We start from the raw sequence: 21765 nt of genomic DNA on the forward strand, positions 1-21765 counted from the left end.
TTCCTAGAAAAGTCCTACATACAACTTCACTTTTAAACAATGCCTTCATTTGTAAGAGAAATCATTTTTGTTAATAACTTTGACAAAAAAATGCTTTAGTGCAACTGATACTAAATGTTTATTCGACCTCTGATAAAGGACATTTGCAACCATGGTTGCTGAATTTTACATCCATGTTATTATTTTATTTGGTTAGGCTATACAAAATGTGCAATCTTTTCTGTTGAATATACAAACAAAAACGCAGTGTTTTCCTCTGTGGTCGTATCGTGTTGTTAATGTTACTACAAAAGCATATTCCAGGGCCGGGGAATAAACAAACATAAAGGGAAGCCGAGGTGATTTCCATGACAACGTGATCACAGGCCTGAGTTCCTCCGTGCAGGCAGGTACCAACACCCTGCACACACTGTCCGGCAGAATCTGTTTACCCATGAGCCTCCTTGTCTGTCCCCATCAGCCCCAGGAGACTCTGAGCAGCCTGAAGTCCATGGCCGAGCGAGCAGCACTCAGCTCAGGGATGGAGGGAGACGTGCCCTCCCTGCACCTCACCCCAGGTAACACACACACACACACACACACACACACACACACACACACACACACACACACACACACACACACACAAACCTTAATGAAAGGCGAGGGTGGCAGGAATAGAAAGGCTGCAGTTTAATGGAACAAAATGTCATCTCACCTCCTACTCTCAGCTACTCTGAACAAAAACTGCTATAGATATTATCATCCTGACTCAACTCCTCTCTCTTTGTCTCTCTGACTTTCTACTCCTCCCCCCCTGCACTCCCTCCCTCACTCCCCTTCCATCCTCACCTTCTCTTCTACTACGGCTTCCTTGTCCTCTGACTCTTAGTCTCTCTCCCTTGTCTGTCTTCAGACATCTTCCCCAGCAGCACTACGACCCAGTCGGGCCCCCCATCAGCGCCTCAGCTCCCGCTGTCAGAGGTCAGCATCCCCCCGTCACTTGGGGTGTGCCCACTGGGGCCCGTCCCCCTCTCCAAAGACCAGCTCTACCAACAGGCCATGGAGGAGGCGGCGTGGACGCACATGCCCCACCCGTCCGACTCCGAGAGGATCAGGTGCAGTCACATTTCCCTTTTTAACGGCAAACAAAAAAATAATATAAGAGATCATAAACGTTCTTCACAGAGGACAGTGTCGGCAAAGTTAGAAAAACGAGTCTTTATAGTCGTCCAGAACTTTGTTGGTCAGCCCAAGTGAGAGAAGTAACATGATTCTTTATTAAACCGAAATCCCCCCCACAAAATCCCCCAAACATATTTTTGATTTCGAGTTAAAGCCACAAAAACTATATCAACACAACCATTAAACGTAAATGATACATAAATAAGTGACATGGTATTTTGCGGGCCATGGAAAACATTTTTAGGAAGCCTATATTATTTTTCAAATACTCCAACTTGTTCCGTTTTTACTCTTAATTAAAAGAGAAAAAGGGTTAGAATTTATTCAAAAACCAAAAATGTATGAAAAGCGAGTTATAAAAACACGAACAGCATTTAAACTCGATTATTGACACATTTTATTTCCCTGAACTTGATCATCGTTTGAAAATAAGTTTTTGGCTTGGCCTCAATCGTTGATCTGATTCGACAGTTTGCATTTAATTATTTAAAATGGGATTGTTTTTCTAAATTTCGCTTTTCTTTGCCATCTAATCAAAGAGCCACAGTTCTAATGAGCTGCTGCACACAGTTATTTAACACAAATGTCTCATAAATGTATATTTAGTCATTCCAAATCCCCCAGTATTGTAGCATTCCTACACACACAATTAGAGAGCAGATTATTCTGGTGTTACAGCGCAGTCAGCCCACACAGGTACAATTGACATTTAAATGAAAACACTCAAACCCTCTTGTCCTACAGTACCTGTTGTTTCACAGCCAGGAGGAGAGTGACACACACACTCAGAAATAAAGACACAAGGAGAATCTTTGTTTTCTTAATGATTACCTTCCATGCGCACGCACTGACGTTTGACGATAATGTTTTATATGTGTGCGACATGAGTTAGTCAGGTGTTTGTGCTCACCGATTATCCGTCTCATGTTGTTGCTGGGATGGGATCGTTAGTCCTGGTTCTGTCTGACCTGGCTAACATTGTAGCAGCCCGATGGAAACCGAACAAACTGGTTGTGTCGCTGCTCTAAAAATACACGGTTTGGATGGAAAAACGTATTTGGGCAGAGTGAGATCCACTAAATGTTCCTACTTTTCCTCCCAGCTGGAAACCAATAGATCGGTTAATTAGTCCTAAACTGCGCACTGAAACGTTGGCCTGACCGATATTCAATGCGTTTGTAGCTTTGAAATGGCACACCAGTCTGTATTGCCTTTGAATAAAAGCTGTATCTATCTTTATAGAAACTTTTAAATTATATTTTGACATTTGGATTAAAACACTAATATATCCCTTTTCAGGTGTTTTGTCTAAACCGGGTAACAGAGGCGCTGCGTCGTCTCATTCATACCAAAATGCAGATTTTCCCTGTAAAAAGTAATGCCAGAAAACAACATTTCTGTTCCTCAAAAACTGTATAATTACTCCAAAGATACGAAAACAGAGCGTCAGACAGCCGGGACAGCTTTGTTTTTACAGTGCTCTAATGTCACGTTGTTGTTTTATATCATTTACACATCTTGTATACAAGATCAGCACCACAGTTTTGCCCTCATACTATATTTCCCAAAAATATATTTCTGAAAGCTTTGAGATTTTTAAGCCTTCTACATCATCATGCCATCCACAAAGTCTAATCCACAAGTTATTATATAGTTATTGATTGATATTGAAAAGTAGGAACTCTTAAAAGTTACAGGTGATTAAAGTAATACAAATCCTTTAGTCAGCATTGTTTGGTTTTTCAAACTAATTTCTAAATAAAACTCAAATCTGGAGGTGCCGATTTAGAAGGAGTGAGACCTCTGTAGACCGCTGCACATCTCTGCTGCACACTGCAGACTCAAGCCAAATTAACCTCTAGTATTACAGCCCAATCTCCCACCAAACTTCTAGACTTTGAGCTGCATTATGGGAAATAAAGGCACCAGGTTTTGACATGGAGACATCAATACATTTTTGCCGCATTTTCCAAGCTTCTAACTAATAAGAGTTAACACCCAACAAAGATTAAGATGTGCGTATGTAATAATCAGTCTAAATATTACTGATATGTGTAAACCTGTTTATTTACGCCATTATTAACACGCGTGTAGACCAACACTCAATATGATGGACTTTTATTATTATTCCTCAGGTTTTGTCTTTGCACCAGTATTGTCCCCCTAACCCTCCCCCCTCCTCCTCTTTGTGATGTCACAGGCAGTACCTGATGAGGAACCCGTGCCCCACCCTGCCTTTCCACCACCAGGTGCCCCCGCCCCACTCGGACACTGTAGAGTTCTACCAGAGGCTTTCCACAGAAACCCTCTTCTTCATCTTTTACTACCTGGAGGTGAGCTGGGAGATGTAGTATCTGAGACATGAGGAGATAAATGTAGACCATGTTCTCATCTGCTGCAACAAAGGACACGATGAAGCGTTCAAAGATCTCAAATACAACCGTTAATCTTTTCTTACTAATGCTTCTTTTGTCTTCCTATGCGCAGGGCACTAAGGCCCAGTATCTGGCAGCCAAAGCCCTGAAGAAGCAGTCGTGGAGGTTCCACACAAAGTACATGATGTGGTTCCAGAGGCACGAAGAACCCAAGACCATCACGGATGAGTTTGAGCAGGTCAGCTTCCCTTCTTTGACCTCTAGAGGCTTCAAAACGAATCGATCACATTTGACTCTTCAGCTTTTTGCAAGTCCAACCTCAGTATGTGATATTTACTGCTAAGGATAACAACAATTCAGGGATGTTTTGAGAATCGCTTTCATACCCTGCAGTCATGAATGGATTCAGAAAATACAATTCTAAAAAGCCCAGCATCCAGTTGAATCAAAGCGTGAACAACACTTTATATTGAACGGTCCTAAACCATTTAAACACATGGTTTGTAATCCGCGTCGCAATAGTCATGAAGCCTGCTTAATCACAGAAATGACTCCACGTTTGATCAGTATAAAGTTTCCTTGTTCCTTTCTTTTGTCATTTTTATAATGGAAATGAACTCTTAATATATCTATATATATATCTATATATATATATAGATATATATAGATATATATATATATGTAGTTGGCATCAACTACACATTTGTAAAGTTCAGTGTCTGCATATCGCCTGGATGTGATCCTATTTTGGTGACATCTGTCCACAGAAATATAATCACCAGCCTTTAATCTGCTTTAGTGCTAGTTCCTGTTCAGGTAGGTTCCTCCAGGAGCTCATTTTGCCATGATAACACACAGACACTGGGAAAACAATAGCAGTGTTGCAGCTGGTGTGTTCCCTTGCTTCTGGCACAAAGCATGCAGGGAATGGCTCTAAAAATGCAGTCAAACCATTGTTTGTTTATTTTTCATTAAATGTGTTTCTTTGCCTTCAATTATTCCCCAGGGAACGTACATTTACTTTGACTATGAGAAATGGGGCCAGCGCAAGAAGGAGGGCTTCACGTTCGAGTACCGTTACCTCGAAGACCGAGACCTCCAGTGACCCGCAGCGAAGAACACAGAAACACACACACACACCCACACAGGTGAACAGACGGACAGCTGAGGAAGTGCGAGAGGGACAGACGGATGGAGAAGGCTGCTCCACCTGCTGACATTCCTCGATTTGTCCTCGACTCGTTGGGGAGATGGACCCTGCCTCATCATCCTCCCCCCCAGCAGGGACCCTTTCCCACCCTGTCATCCCTCCCCCTCCTCCACCTCCAACCCTCTATCATCAGGCCTTTTAGTCCCATCTTTTCCTGAACCACATCTCTTCAAACAACAAGGCTTTGTATTAGCACAAAGAAATCACATCTTTATAATCCAACTATCATGTGCTTTCCCCCCTCCTCCATGTTTTCTTTTTCTGTTGGCTTTAAAACGTTAGCTTATATTAGCCCCTTTAAGAACCAAAGATGATTGGTTGATCACACAACGCTGGCACTAAAACAGGGATCAGCAGCAGGGCAGGATGCAAGGGAAATGTGTTATTGGAGTTTTGTAAATTCAGCTAGGTTAGGGAGAAGTTGATACGAACTGACTGGAGATCAGCCATGACAAGAGCTTAACGACCCGTAATGTATCCCGTGAAAACCGATATAGTTAGCTTTTGGTCTCGCATGTTCTCCACTATAGGTAATAAACGGAGTGTTTGTTATTTAGAGCGCTTTGCATACCTAATCAAACGTAATTTTTGCCGTTATATCATTTTTTCAGTGGGTCGAAAGACACTAGTGGTGCTGTTGTAGACGTTTTTAGATGACTTTTGAAATTCTGTATTGTTTAATAATTAGAAAAGCACCAACCCAGAGACTCTCTGCTGCCCACGGTCAGAAAGGAGTCATTAAAACCTTCTTTTTTTCTTCAAATGTGTTAATGGTGACTTTGTGCTAATAAATAGCTTTTGGATTTAGGATTTTGAATAAACCAACGCTAACTACCGGGAAATGTGATTAATTCAATCAGTTTGTGCCCAAAAATGCATCACGTCCCGAAACGTTCACATTTAAAAGCGTGTCCGCCATTATTATTTGTTTGCAGTGATACAAACGCTTTCCTCCCCCTAAAGAAAAGCCTGTGACAGCGGCTACATTTTAAAGGTTTGGGTCGTTAAGTTCTTGTAAGTTGTCTCAAAAACAAAAAAAAGCTGACTATAATTCTATCGAAAAACACTATCAACCTTTTAAAATGGTAGTTTAATAACATTCTCCTTGTTAATCTTCATCACCTCAACACTGCTGAGCGTCTCCAACTGTGCGGTGGCTCTATCGCAGACGTAACACCAACACATCGTCTGTTCCCCAGCGTAGAAAATAAACCGGCTCCCGCCTGCCAACTGTGGTTAAACGTTGGTCGTAGGTGGCACCACAGGCCTGTCGCTGGAGCAGGAGAAGTAGCTGCTGCTTCATTTTGGGAATCCTCCAGCTGCGCCGGTATTAAAATCTCCTTCCCTGCTTCCTCCCATCGAGCAGCGTGGTGAAGTGTGACAACACAGAGGTGATGGTAGTAGCTTCTTCCATCTGTCGGGCAGCTTAATGTCACTTATAGAATGTCAGAAATGTCTTTAAAGTTCAGCATTTTTCCCACAGGCGTTCACAAATGTCAGCAGTTCACCTCGCTTCTTTAAGTGGAAGCGTCAATTCACCCAATTTACAACAACATTTATTTTTTACACATTTCCCCTCTATTGGTGTCTGGTCATGCTTATGGATTTTTGGTTTTATTTTCCAATGCTTTGAGTCAATTTTGAGATTTCTGTCTCAGTTCAATATGGAGAGCCAGCAAGTGAGCTTAGCCTAGCAATGCTACGTCTGGAAATGGGCAACTAGCTAGCTTGGCTGTATCCAAAGGGAACCAATGTAGCTTGACCAATTAACACCTTATATATATATTGTTTGTTTAATTGGATGTAAAATAAGTGTTGGGTTTAACAGTGCTTCTGGACTATTTCCTGATTTGTTAAACAAACTTCCTGTTTTCACACATTTCCCATACATCACTCCCGTAAAGCCACACATTTTTTCATTTTTAAAAATCAACAATTTTCCTATTATTTTCCAGTCTTTGTTGCTGGCTTCATCTAACTAGACAAAAAATACATTTCCCCACACTTTATTCCTTTGATGTTGGTAAAACAAATGACATCTCCAGAATCAAACTCCTTGGATAACCCTCCTCATATTTCAAACCCGGACGAGTAAAAGCATCTGCATGACTAGATACCACTAGAGATTGAAGTGAGAACATGATGTCAGTGTGTTTTTGTCAAACCCAAAAGGCTCGGCAGGGATCATACTGAGAGTCGTGGGTGTCGGATGCTACCAGCAGCTGGACAGACCATTTGTTAGTCCCCCCCCCTTTCTCCCCCCTGGTCCTCCTCCTCTCTGTGCTGTAGAGCACAAACTGAGCAACACCAGCACAGCTGCCCACACCTCCTCTGTCCTCCAGCTCCATGTTTACACACTGAAACGTTTCCACTGGGCACACAACACACACACTGCCCTGTCCTCACCACCAACAAGTCCTGATTTCAGTTTCTTTCCTCAATCCTAAACTTTTTTTTGATTCACTTTAGTTTTGATTCTCACACTTCCTATTTTCCGAACTCCCTTCTCTTACAGCCGGCTCCCCCCTCCTCTTCCTCCTCTCATGCCAGGTAGATATTTCCTTTATTTCTCAGGAAGTATTTGATAGATCATTTTACGAGGAAATGTAATCCTGTCAGCAGCTCCCATCGACACAGCACAACAACAACTACATAATCTTCCCCCCCCAAAATTTAAATTTTTGAAAATCTCCCTCTTTTGACCTGCCAGTAATATATCACCCAAAGGCTTTTTAAAAAAAACAAACAAAAAAAATGCAAATATTACTCTCCAATGTTTGGAGCAGCACCTGGGAGAGAGGCCATATTTATATTTTGTCGGATTAATCGTAGTATATTGTTTTTTCAGACATGGGGAAAGCATTTTTAAAGCCAGAGGAGAACAAGGACCCTTGATCTGTGTTTTTTTTTTTTTTTGGAGATCGGAAACTTCTCAAGTGTGGGGGTTTTATAGCCAGACAGACAACTCGACACTTATTCACTCGACTGACTGCTTTTAACCTTTTTTTGGTTTATTTCTTTATTTTTTTTGACAAGCGGAATGGATGAGAGGTCAATCCGAGAGGCGAAATGTGAATCTCTCTCTCCCCCCCTTGACAAAAGTGTTGTATAGACTCATTTTTCAAACCTCTCCTTTGTTTGTTTTTTTGTTGTCGTTGTTGTTGTTGTTATTGTTGTCGTCAGACAGCATGGAATAATGACTCTTGCAAAGTGGCGCTGAAAAAGTAAATAATGACATAACCATGAATAAAGGATTGTAAAATATTAATAAAAGAAGTACTTTTCAGAAAACTGAACTCGGCTGGTGCTTTGTCATGAGATTTCCACAAATGACATACAGAGGTGGGACAACAAATCCCATTGGTCACAAAGAAGGGGCGGTATTTAGTTTGTAATCTGATATAATCAGTTAATTTTTTCAATACATCAATTACCTTATCCTGGTGTTTAAGTATTCACATACAATTGTTCACAAGTGACATTTCAAAAGTAGATGAATAGACTTTTAACCATCTCAATGTATAATTTTCATACATCTTGTTTGGCAGAAGTCTTCCTACTGATCTTATTATCATGATGCTCCTCTAGTGGCCAGCTGAGGGCAGTCAGGCTGACCGTGAATGAGCAGGACACTGCACTTCCTGTTGTCATGCCTTTAGAGTAACACAATGGGGTTTAAAGGACGAGACCAGCTGGAGTAAAATCAATGTATCAAAACTGTTTCCAACTATGCTTAAAGTTTCATGATTGACTTGACTTTTCATTTCCCTATTTTGAAATACTAACTTGCAGCAATTATTCCAGCCTCTGAAGTGCTCGGTGTATGGGCGGAATATGATCTCAAAAAATAAATAAAATAAAATAGCATACTTCAAAATTACAACATCTTTATTTTAAATAGAAATATGCTTTTGTATGTTTGAATTTCTATATGTTTTAAAGTCATGGTTGGGAGGGTAACTTTAAAAACATATTCCTGCACAATTACTCATTAAATGTGAACAGTAACTTCAACTATCAGTATCTCAATGTAAAAGTAACCTGATTAAAAATAGACGTTTACAAATGCTCTTTTGGTGTATGACATGGATTAAAAGCAAACACAGTATTTTTGTTAATATAAAAAATAGCCTACTTCAAAATTGAAAAATAAAATTCAGGCAGCATGTAAACATATAATATATAGATTTTTATTTTAAAATGTTTTTTAATGTAATTGTAAGGGAATACGTTTACCTTCTTTTCTATAATGTAAAATGGATAATGTGAATTTTGTTGTATTAAAATCGTTGCTGCTCAGGCTTTCTGCTGGAGCTCTAACATCTGTAAAGAAAACACAGGCTGCATGTGGTTCAGTTTAATAAAAGATTCAAAGCTTAGCTCTTTCAGTGTAGGGAAATGAACTGGGAGAAGTATATGAAGATTATTCATAGTACAAGTAGTGATATCACACTGTAGAAACCCTTAATTACACAGGAAAGTCCTGCATTCGATCTCCTTGAGTTAAAGATCTGGAATACTATCAGTGTACTCTACTTTTTTTATTTGTGTCATTTCTCCCCACTAAAATGTTGTGGAGAAAAGTATAATGTATTAAGTAATGTTGATGTTAATACAAACATGTAATAACTAATAAGTTAAGTAGATTTATATTGTACTATGTTACTTTCAACCACTGTGCCAATGTCCCGGTGTTTTTGTGCTACACAGAAATCAAAGGATACATAGTTTATCTTTCATTTACGCCGTCTTTTTCAGGGCACCGTTGGGGGAAATCGTTTATCACAATAATGATGGACTTGAGTTATTGTTTCATTATAGAGCTCGTGACCTCCTTTAGAGGAAACACAGAAATCACATTTTCTCACTCCGGTGAATCTCTGCTGCAGCACTCTCCTCCTGTCACTTCATGCAGTGTGTGCGTGTTATGTGGCGCTGTATGGGACAATAAAGCTTTAATGAAGCTTTAGCGGCTTCTCAGGGAAACACATTAGCATGAGCTGCATTAAATTAGAGATGTTTGGTTATTCCTTGTTGCTCTTTGGCATGACCTGTCAGCAGGGATGGAAAGTACATTTACATTGGGTTTTGTAAATATTGCATGATTTACAGAATACAATAGAAAGGTATGCTCTTTACTTCACATCTGATTGAATAATGTAGGTACTAGTTATTTTAAAGATAAAGAGTTAACATTAAAACATATCAGTTCATGAAATATTAACCCAGCCAACACTAAAAACATACAGCTATTTAAATAAGCTCCACATGCTGCAATATTAAAACTACAGTACATTTATGTTACTGTAATGCATTGGTGATTTAACACTCACTAAAAGACCATTTTGCACTTTACTTTTAATAATTTATTCATATGTTTCTTAACAATTGCCCCATATTAACTTAAAAGGCACTTTTTGAAGAATTTCAAAATCACACCAAAATTCTGTATGTAAAAGTTCATAGTGGCTTTGAGTGTTTTACATTTCCTCTCTTTGACCATCACTTCTGAAATACAAAAGTACAGAAAATGTTCAAATCTGGACATTTGAGAATCTGGAAGCTTTGAATTTCCGTGCCTTTCTGTGTTGAAAAATGACTCAAATAATCAATCAATAATTAGTATTGTGACAGATTATCTTTGGATTGATCTATTGATGTGTAACTGCTCCATGCCTGATTACATTACAGCTGCCTCTATTAAAGGAATAGTCCGGCGAAAAGTGACCCCTTTTTCTGCATGAAAACTGATCAAATAAGCCCTCCAGAGAGTTTTACTCGTTCATCAACAAGTAGGCCTATTTTGGTACCTTTAAAGATATTTAATGACATATTTTACACAGTTTTTGTAAACCTCTCTTACAAACACATTATTATCAAGTCCTCTGCATATACGAATCCTCCATGTATGTATACGTTTCCCTCTACTCTCAATAAAGACATGCTTAAAAAAACAATAGAAATAGTTTTACCATAATAATAATAAACAAACAACGTACAACATCAGGTATCATCTTAAAGAAAATATAATAGAAAAGTGATTTTTAAGCATCATTAATTATGAGATATTACTCTTCCTCACATTCACACCTTGTTTTCTGTCCCAGAATACATTGCAGCTTTCTCTGTCATCGACGGAGCGACTCCTTCACAGCTGCCACAGAACTTCCTGTATTGCTAAAGGGCACCTCGGTGGTAGTTGTCCTCCCCCACCCCCCCTCACCTTACCTCTGGGCCTCACCACCCCACTTATTTACACTGTGGCTGCTTTCATGTGCCTGAGCGACGCTTGTTTACTCCTCACGCAGCTTTACCTCGAGTTGACCGGCACATATGGAGATGCTGCATCCATATGCTCGTGTTTTCCTGCGGAGACTATCGCTCTCTTTCTCTCTCTTGGATGACTGGCTGCACGTATGTAACATCTTAACATGACTTAGCCTGGGTCACTGCCTGCAGATGTTTACATGTCCTACTTCTTTTTGGAGGGAAGATTATAAGGGGTGTTGGCACAGTTTTGTGCTTCTTTGTGTAACTCTATGTGAATGGGTTCAAGTGATCACCAAGCAGGAGGAGTAGGCCTATGTGAGAGAAACTGTGGGGGTGTGTGTAAGACACAAACAGTACAGTATATGCACTGCTGTGGAATTCAAATGTTTTTCTTTTAGGTTTCTGAGGTTTTTAGCTTTGAAGGCTGAAATACCCAGATTTGTGTCCCCAGTATGAGTTCAAATACACAGTGGATCCTACATTTCCCATGAACCCAGTAAGAAATTCTTATTTGATAGTCAATGCAAATGCCCATGTCTTTGATATGTCATACCTCCAGTTGGTGATGCAATTTCTGATTTATACCGACAAGTAATGCATGAATTGGATTTGATATAACCAACGTACTGTAATAAATTCGTATATAACCAACGTAATCGTGATCCAGGAGTGGTGGCAGAAAGAGCGCAACAAAGTTCGCGAAAGAAGTGAGAACAGGTCCAAAATCGGAACTTTCACCAATGTGACAGCTGTTGGTGTGCCTTGTTAATTCTAAAGTCAGAGTTCACTTATTTCTTACATATTTTTTCTACTTAAATAAGCCACTTCTGCACTTTGTTTTTTTTTAACTCAAACTATCATCTTTTCCTAAACATAACCGAGCAATTGGGTTGCCTTATCACATTTTTGCACTGATGACATATGTTCTGCAAATGTCAAACTCGTGAAAAATAATTGGTTCTGAGACAGCCTACGAACAGCTGTATGAGCAAACATTGATAAGAGATAACCCTGGTTGCATGACTATTGCATCAGGAAGATTGTTTTTTAGATTACAAAACTTACTTAGGTTAAGTAGAACTTCTCATTAAGAGTAGAATTACCTCAGGGGCCAAGTCCACCAAAAGTTTTTTCTGGATGCCGGTGTATTTAAAGAAAAGTTATTTGCAATGTGAGCCAGGGGGCAGATAACATCGTGTATTAGATTATATTCATAGGCTTTTCAAGAAAGTGTTATATCATGTTGATGAGATAGGTGTCCTAAATAGTCATGTGGCAAATATGATACAGAAAGACCAACAGTATAGTCATGTACTGATAATGCAGAATGACCCATTTCAGCGTGATTATATTACTGGAGTATACCTAGTGATGCATTCATGTGTCAATGTAATGATGCAGCTGCCAGCTGGTAAACATGGGGCTTGACTTCATATACCGTCAATATTGCTTGTATTCATAATCTAAAATTGCAAATTCAATGAGCTAACTAAAGCGATAATCATATTGAGTAAAAAGTACAATATATAAATTAGTAGTACCTAAAAATTAGCTTTGGTACAGTAAATTAACCAGTATAACCAGTCAAATTGCACAACGTTGGCTGAAAACAAAATAATGGTTTCTCAAATTTGACATTTTGGAGGTATATGATTTTTGGTGTTCATATTGGTTGTAAGTGTGTGTGTACATGTGTGTGTGTGTGTGTGTGTGTGTGTGTGTGTGTGTGTGTGTGTGTGTGTGTGTGTGTGTGTACGTGTGTGTGTACGTATGTGTGTGTGTACGTGTGTGTGTGTGTGTGTGTGTGTGTGTGTGTGTGTGTGTGTGTGTGTGTGTGTGTGTGTGTGTGTGTGTGTGTGTGTGTGTGTGTGTGTGTGTGTGTGTGTGTGTGTGTGTGTGCATATGTGTGCGCGTCCATTTGTTTGCTCATGTGTATGAGTGACGCACTCTCTGCTGGCCAGAGGACACTTTGACTCATCCCTGTCTGTTGACTGTACTGAGGTCTGGCAGGTCCACCACTGAGAGCAGGGCTGCGCCGACTGCAGAGTCAAACGCACCCCTCCTCCCTCCATCCTGCCCCGGAGGAGGTGATGTTAAAGCTGAACATAATGAGAATAAAAAAGGAGAAAAAACAAAGACTTCATTTTTTACTCCTTTTCTTTTCAGATCATGAACTGTTTGTGAAGAACACTCGCTAAACCGACACTTAATTAGGTTTTTTCTTCTTTCTCACAGTAAAAACCTGTCTAAAGAAATTCCTTAAAACTCCTAATTTCCAAGAAAATGTATTTTGTGTGTACCTTACTGTGTGCTTGGACGCCATCTTTGCTTTGACCTACATTCTACTGCCTTGACGCTCATCCGTTCATACATGTTACTATAGAGATGAGCGTTGGAGGTGGTGGTGGTGAAGCAGACATTGGAAAATGCCCTGAGAAAGTTTCCCAGCCCGGCGATCACACTCTGAGCTGCCGGAGGCTCTCCACAATTGCTCACTGCAAATACCCACAGCTCTAGAAATCCTCTCAGAAGCGTTGGAGTTGGAGATGTGACAGAAATACAAGATTGGGTCAGAAATTAGTCTCAACCTCAGATCGTGAAGGCTTGTGCTGTGTTCTTCCAATCTCTAGCTTCTGATTGGTGACAAGAAAAAACAGCCTGCAGGGGAAACTAAACTATGACTCAATCACAGAAGATCACATCAGAGCCGGGACACAGAGAGCAACAAGCTGTCAATCAACAGTCTCATGATGCTCCAGTAACACGGCTCCACAATTGTCTTGATTGATTTCACAACCAACAACATCTGTAGAGAAGAAAACATCCTTAAAGTTACAGTTCACATCACCATTTGGTACATGTACTGCAATCGCCTGTATACCTCGAAATCCGACATCTGAGATACACTGAGCTTGTATTCTCAATTTAAAAGCACAACAGTAATGAATATAGTGAAACATCATGTTCAGTCATCTGAAGACCTTGGATGACATAGTTGTTTTGTTTTGAGTTCCGCTGTTTTGAAATAATGGCTGATGGACATTAAGCGTTTAGTAGCTTTGCAATTATCTGTTTTCCTTTGGTATAACCTCTTTTCAGGGATTGGTTAATATGGCTCATACAAACACCAATAATTAGGTTTTACAGCTGATAATTCATGTAAATATCATTATATACATGCAAATAAAACAAATGTTTACCGCAAGATTTCCCTCTGCTGGCGTTACAAAACGTGAGCTAGCTGAAATCAAGCTAACTTTAGCTTTGATTGTCCTAGCTATTTTAAGGGGGTGCAATGCAAAGCCACGTTTACATTTGTATTTATTTTCTATAGGATGCAGCAGCTGCTTGCTTTTCAAAGCATTTGGAACCCAAACATGTGGTTTTTTTTGTACAGTCATTGACACTGGTGGCTTCTTGATGCAAGCTAGTTAGCAGGAAAGCCGATCATGGCTGCTGTACCCTGACCTCATTTTTCTGTCAGTATTGTGACTTTTTTTTTTGTATTATTTGTTCTGCTCCGCGGACAAACAGAAATGTAAAAACAATGCTCTGTTACTTCTTGGTTGCTAGGCAACTAGCAGAGAAGCGGCAAAATTAATAATTGTTTTTCTATCCATTTGTCTATGGATTAAAAAAAGACAAGATACGACATAATCTAATAATGAGCTTTAGAGGAGTACTCTTTTCAAACTCTTATTAAAGCCAGGCTAGCTCTCTTTATGCTAAGCTAGGCTAAGTTAAGTTAACCCCTAATTGTCTTCAGCTTCATTCTCAATGTAGAGACATAGGAGTGATATCGAACGTCTTGTCTAACTCTCAGTGAGAAACTACTGTCAAACTTTTCTTTCTAGCTTTACAGCCTGGATCGTTTTTTTGTGTTCAGACAGTACCCCCCCAAACCTGATTGATGACTTAAATAACTGTCTAATATGGGCCTCATTTAGTGTATATTACATCCCTGTATCTTTAGACTTATCATTGTCACCAACAGCAACCATATTGAGTGCAGAACCTCTCTGGGGAGTTTCACTGATTTCCTGTCCAGAGGAGCGAGTGGGGGAGATGGTAGCGGTGGAGGAGGGGGGTTTGAGAAAGGCCACTGAAAACAAATCAGGTGTCCACTAACGGCGAATTGTCAGCTACATGAGACCTCAGAGTTTGACCTTCCTCGCCTAATCAGAAAGTGGAGTCCCTCCTCATCCTCCTCTGACGGGCGCACTGGATCCCCAAGGGGATCATTAAAGGTTCATTTCTTCTACAAGTACCTCACATCACGCTGCCCCCTCTGAATCATATCTGCTCGGCCATATCTTCCTCCTCCACATGCTCTAATTTTGCTCTGGAAAAAAAAATCTCTCTCTGCTCAGCTTTTTTTTTTTCCAGCTTTCTGTTGTTGCATTTTCATCCACAGAAACATATTTTTCAAGCACCATTTTTCACTGATGATGATATAAACTGGAGCTCACCATGCTGTGTTTTAACATGCAGACACCTGTACCTGAGACTTGTAAATCTCAGTATTTTGTGCTGATTACCAGCTTATAATATTTCCCCAATTTTCAAACATACTAAACCAAAACTATGAGTTTTTAACATTAAGTTAATGAATAAACCAATTCATGCTTATAACTGCAATTATCATACAGGGTTCATTCAACTCTGAACTGAAAGTAATTTAATAATCTAAATAACCTTTATTTATTAGGTAATCTTATTTAGATCAATGTATCTTTTGCAAAATGGATCTGAGTGCAGCTGGATATAAAAAAAAGACACATAATATTTTAGTGCAGGCTGCAGCAGTATAAAACCAAATTCAACAAGGGAGACAAATATTATTGTTAAGTCAACGTTTTGTTATTTACAAGTCCAACATTTTTGAAATGGTTGCGCTCACCAATATGGATATAAAAAAAATTGTGAATCTGTTTAAACATAAAAAAACAAAACTAATACCTCAAAAGATATTGTAAATAATGTATTCGACAGTATAAGACTGGATTTTGAATGCAGTAATGCTGCCTCAGTGTTGTTTTGCTGGATTCCTGTCATTATATCCACATTACTGATGATTATCAATTAAAAAATTCATTTTGTAAATATTTTATGAAATCACCAACAGTCAACACTACAATTCTTTAGCAAGATCTGAGGTATTTGGGCATCAATATCTATAAGACAACTTATTTTCTACAGACACTCCTGGACATTAAGCATTTAACACAATAGGTCTTCATGGTTAAAAAGACACTCTTCTAAGGATCAGTGACTTTTATGTTTTACTACTTTATTTACACAAAATGCATTTATGAATAATCTCTTAAGATTTTTTAAAAATGTTTTTACCTCAACCAGCTGCATTATTTTCTTCCTTAAAAGATTTATACTTTCGAGTCACTCTGGGGTTTGGGAACAGCCATGTTACAATAACATCAAACGGGTGAAAATAAAGTCCCTTTAAAGAATGTGACCAGTGAAAGCCTAGTCATTCATTATTTATAAAAAGCCATACATCATTAATGCTGACAACTGAAACCAAATCTGTTGAAAACATTTTTTTAAATGACTTGAAATCAAACCTCCTTATGTGCAGCTCGTCAGGTCTGAACACACACAGACACACACACACGGAAACCCCCCACATGTTTAATTCAGTGTGTTGCACAGAATTGATCCCCTGCTGCGTATTGATTGCAAGTTTAGTGAAGATATTGATCTATTGATATACTTGAAGCTCTTGTTATGAAAATGCACTGTGGGCAAGCTATATTACACCTGCAGGGACCTCGTCACTTCTACACTGAAATTCACTTCAATGTTCTCCTATAATCTGTCATGTATTTCTGCTGCTTGGCTGTGATATTACTATGAGATTTATATCAAAGGATTACCAGAGTTTGTTGGGGAGGGAACAGCTGGCAAACGGTTAGATAAAAGTGTGCCAACTCCTCTGGCTATTTCTGCAGAGACCAACATGTAGATTCTCCATCTGCGGTTCCTCCACAGTGTTTGTGCTGAACTCAGTCAGTGAAACTCTTTGCACTGAAACCCACAGAATTGGAAGGAAATATTCATCTGCATGAAAATGGATGATAAATGAAGATTCGAGCTTGAGGAGATCTGGTAAGCGATACATTGGCGTTTTAACCTTTTAACATTGAGGTCAATCAGCTTTTCAGGCTTAAAGTATATATTTTTTACATGGTTATACTGTAATGTGTTCAGTATTAGATATTTCAGAAGGTTCATAGTATGCTATATGATTTTCCCTCCAAAAAGCGCAAGTATTCAGTTTGAATTAATTCTAAAAAACAAAGGCCAAAGGACACAAAATGTACCCACCATGATGACATTTTCTGGGCAGGTCAACAGGCACTTAGGGCAAAGCAACAACCGCTTAAGACACTGAGGTCACGTCCCTGGTATTTTGGGAGATGTGGAGGTTTTTGCAACTAACTACCATGTTTTACTTCCAATTTTAGGAATGAATGTTGCGTTTAAATGGTCTGCCAGGATAATAATGAGTAACTAAATCAACTTATAAGTTCAAATGTGCTCATTTTTGAGAGTTTCTTAGAGAAAAACGGGGTGTTTGATTAAACAGATGATAGAAAGACAATAAAAAGGGACCTACTCATAATCAACTTTCTGTATAAGGGGTTTATTTTGTTTCACTCCTGCATTGGTAATGAAACAAAGCTTTCTTATAAAATGTCATTCTTATCAGGAGAGACTGCAAGTACCGTGCTACTTATGCATGACTACAGTATATCTAAAAACCATGCTATGCCCCAGGTTGGACTTATTCAACCATAAGAGAAACCCAGGGAAACATTATGCCTTTACATAAAGAATTCATTTGCATTAACATGAATAAGTAAGAAGCTCAAAGTGAATTAAATTGCGAAGTTGCTAGATAGGAACCTTTGTCATGTTTTAAGAGCCTAGTTCTCACTCAAAATGCAATATAAAAGAAGCCAAATCACAGTATTGACAGATACTGTATGCAGCAATAAGGCATGCTTTATTCGAAAAAATGAACTAAGTTGCTTTCCTTTTGTTGAATAGAAACTCTCAAGACTAAGACGCAAATTCCGAATGTAAAAAAACACTAGGACTGAAATACATCTGTCCTTTTGGATTAAACAATAAATGTTAGATACAACTGAACACCCACTAATTTAAAGATGAGGCTTTGTTAAGGACTTCCTAATCACTCCAAACGTTTGGCAGACGCGTTGCATTGTAATCTGCATTGAAGAGGCTGAAACACTGACAGGCAACGACATGAAACCCTGCTTTATTTACTGCCTGATGGCCTGTGAGGTCCTTCTGTTATTTTCCACTTACGTGTGTGTGCATATTATAAAACCGACAGGCATGCTGATGCTTAAACATCAATCCAACATGCATTTTTATCTCATGCTGCAGCCGATAATGCTTTTGGAGGGTTAAGACAGAAGATTTGGCCTCAGTACCTATTCAGTGCCGAGGAATACAAGCCAGGGCTTGAGGCAGAGCGTCGTAGAGATTTGCATGTTATATTTTCTCTCTTGATGTTAAATCAGCAGTAAGTGATGGAGGCAAAAGGCCTGAGCCACAGAGGCCAAGCCAAGAACAGGGAACAAGCCTCTGCTAATTTCCTGGCAAAAAAAATTAAAATCATAATTAACACATTAGATGCACAGGCTGCGGTTGTCAAGGTAACTGATGACACCGCATTATCACTTGGTGCTTCTGCATCCTCCACCCTCCCTCTTTCCACCCATTCATCAAGCAGCCATTGAACAGCTCTGAGCCAGGAGGAAGGGGGAGGGCTACCTCACCTAAACTCATATTAAACTCCTATTTATTCAAATAAGAGAGTTCACACACCTTTATTAGTCTGGTATTAATTTTGGAATAGCAATTACCATAATATATGATTACACGTTACAATGGGGAGTGGTAGGCCTGGGAAATCATAGGTTCCTGCACATTTTATGACTGCATAGGCCTACTTCTCTCTCTTAAACACTAATTACACACACACACACACAAAAACAAAACAAACAGTATTATATTTTCCAGTAACAGTATCCTCTTTATACCCACTGTTCACAGTGACTAATTAATTATTTCTCAATTAGCATAGTAGCTGTAAGATATGAGATAAATATGCAGTTCTCCATAACGTTATATATATCTTCGGATAAATGAAAGTGTATTCAATTTGGTCTTCCTGCTGCTTTCAGTATAGGGCTCCCGCTAAAATACAACAACCTACTTATTAAATTATTATTATATTATAAATGAATGGAAAACATTTGCCCAATTCTTTTATCTAAAAAAATTCAAATCAAACTGAACATAAACAAGTGATATAAAAGGTTGTTTTGCAGCCCTTGCTAGCTCAACCACTGGGTTTGCATCTCAAGACAGTTTGGTGTTATTAACAAGAATCCAAATATATTGCAAAAAACAAATATCTTTGTGCAATATCAGCAATAAAGTAACTAAGCTAACAATAATGACTAACATTTCGTTCTTCGCATCAATATTTAGCTGCACTTACGGTCAGTGCATTAATATCTACATTTACTGTCAGAGGTAACAGGTGCATCGGAAATTACCAACGGTTTCGAAGGCGACTCAGCCAATCAGTACTGCCAACTTAAAGTGTCCTGATCCAGGATTGGTTGATCATTTCAAGTACTTGAGGAATGCGAACGTGGGCTAGTGCCATATTGTCCAATCAATGACTTGGCCACGGAGCACAGCGGACCTGTGTGAGCAGCTTGTGTCGGAGAGGCAGAGGGAGCAACATCAACGCCGTACGTGGAGCCTTTGAGCATCACAGACATTCACCGCAACGATAAAACTGAAATAACGTGACTAAAGTCGAAAGATATTTTTTTGAAACACGTCCTCTCACCGGTTTTATACGCTATCTTTGTGTTATTTTTTGTACTGGAGGGGAACGGCGAGCGAGGCATCACTGCGGCTAATCAATTTTCCTCGTCCAGACCTGGGAATTACAATGAAAAATGTAGGTGACACGTTTCCTTTCACAAACCAGGACTCACAATAGCGAAGACGGCGGAGAAGAAAGCAGGTAAAACAACCTTTACGAGCTCTGCTTGCTGAAGAAAGACGTAGACATTGAAGTGATATCATGTTAGTAAGCCTGCGTAACTTCAAAGAGTCATAAATGTTTCAGAGGAAAAAAGGGGTATGTGAGTGTCGTATTTACAGCCACAGTCGACACCATGCTTTGTTTTATTGCCATACCTGACTGATAGTGGTAACTTACAGGCGTCAATGATGCCACATTTTGAAAGCTAGGGCGCATGTGTGGCACTGCAATGTTTGCGCTTTATTGTTGAGCCTCCATTGATTTATTGAGGTGGGAAAACTGTTGTCTCTGGATTTTAGTTCACTTCACACGAGACACTGTTTTTTTTTTTCAAAAGGGGGAGAATGGTGAGGGGTGCCGCATCTCTATGATCAGCATCCTCTCTGTGGAGCCCCTGCATAAAAGACAAAACAGGTATTGTTTTTGCTGCCTTCATTTCGTCGGTGTTGTGGTGCTGCAGTCTGTTAGACAAGGAACAGGTTTTACATTTTTTTTTATTATCATGAGGTTGTTGTCTCATCTGCTGCCATACATGCATACAATACAGTAACGCCTCAGCATAATGCAACAAACCCTCCCTTTTCGAGTCTGATGTGATCCCATGAATGCAGCATCAACCATACATGTAGTTACCTAGCAGCTGAAACAATGGGTGGTTGTATCTTTTGCATTCATGTGTGTGAGTGTGTGTGTGTTGCTACATCAGTGTCATGAAGTAAAAGATAGACAACACACACATGCACAAACGGTCACAGACACACACAGATGAGTGCCATGACTGGCTGCAATGTGAGCATATGCTAATGCAGAGAAACACTGCAAACTAACTGCCCCCCTCTGCACTGCTGCCTCATGGGCTTACAGGTGCTCAGGCTAGCCTTATCTAACTTACTGTGTGTGTGTGTGTGTGTGTGTGTGTGTAGGTAGGCGTCTGTGTAGGTGCGTGTTTGTGGATGATATCACCTTGCATACAGTTGCAGGGCCATGTGTGGTTGAGGATGTGTTTTAACCAGGGTTTTTAGAGCTGCACACACCTACACCTGCCTCACCAGAATATTTAAGTGAGGGTACATTAGAGAAGTGCTTCCCATCCTCCATAATTGAAACACTTACTGTAGAATTGGCCACATAAAACATTCTGCTGTGATTATTCACTTGCAGAAAGTGACTAATTGAAATTTAACATTAAAATCCAACCGGAAACACTTTAAAATCGGTTAATTATAGGGGAAAATATCCCTCTAACATTCTGTAAGGCATGGGCAATGTCTTGATTTTGCTTGTTTTGTCCCACTAAGAGAAAACAAAACTCAAATATATTAAGATATAAACCTAGATGGAATTCTGGATCATTTACATCATTGATTGATGTAGTTATTTAGTTTTTGTTAAATGTAGACATTATGAAGTCTAAAACATTTGGAAAATGCTTATAAAAGCTCTTGAAACTGCCTTTTAAATTGTTCAATCAACAGCCAGAAACCTTAATTTCAAACTTACAGCGATATGAAACAGAAAAGGCAGCAAATCCGCACAATAGAGACTGAAACCAATGAACACTTTTCACTTTGTCCTAATGGATGACTTAATCGTTTTTTTAGGGATGTTGAAGATTGATTTCCTCTGAT

General features: G+C 39.4%; 1 protein-coding gene across 7 annotated transcripts in view; it reads left to right on the forward strand.

The window, feature by feature from the left end:
• Window positions 1-8045, forward strand: part of cnot3b (CCR4-NOT transcription complex, subunit 3b) — a 29740-nt gene extending 21695 nt beyond the window's left edge. For 4 of the 7 annotated variants that reach the window (XM_063899526.1, XM_063899529.1, XM_063899528.1 and 1 more), the window contains 5 exons: window positions 461-557; window positions 872-1097; window positions 3365-3497; window positions 3652-3777; window positions 4546-8045. In XM_063899526.1, coding sequence (XP_063755596.1) covers window positions 461-557; window positions 872-1097; window positions 3365-3497; window positions 3652-3777; window positions 4546-4644 — 681 coding nt within the window. In that variant the 3' untranslated portion in view covers window positions 4645-8045. The remainder of the gene's footprint in view (window positions 1-460; window positions 558-871; window positions 1098-3364; window positions 3498-3651; window positions 3778-4545) is intronic. The other 3 variants (XM_063899527.1, XM_063899530.1, XM_063899532.1) reach the window with 1 other exon arrangement.
• Window positions 8046-21765: the final 13720 nt, after the last annotated feature.

Source organism: Eleginops maclovinus, chromosome 13, assembly GCF_036324505.1.
Source record: "Eleginops maclovinus isolate JMC-PN-2008 ecotype Puerto Natales chromosome 13, JC_Emac_rtc_rv5, whole genome shotgun sequence".
In the NCBI taxonomy this organism is placed as follows: Eukaryota; Metazoa; Chordata; class Actinopteri; order Perciformes; family Eleginopidae; genus Eleginops; species Eleginops maclovinus.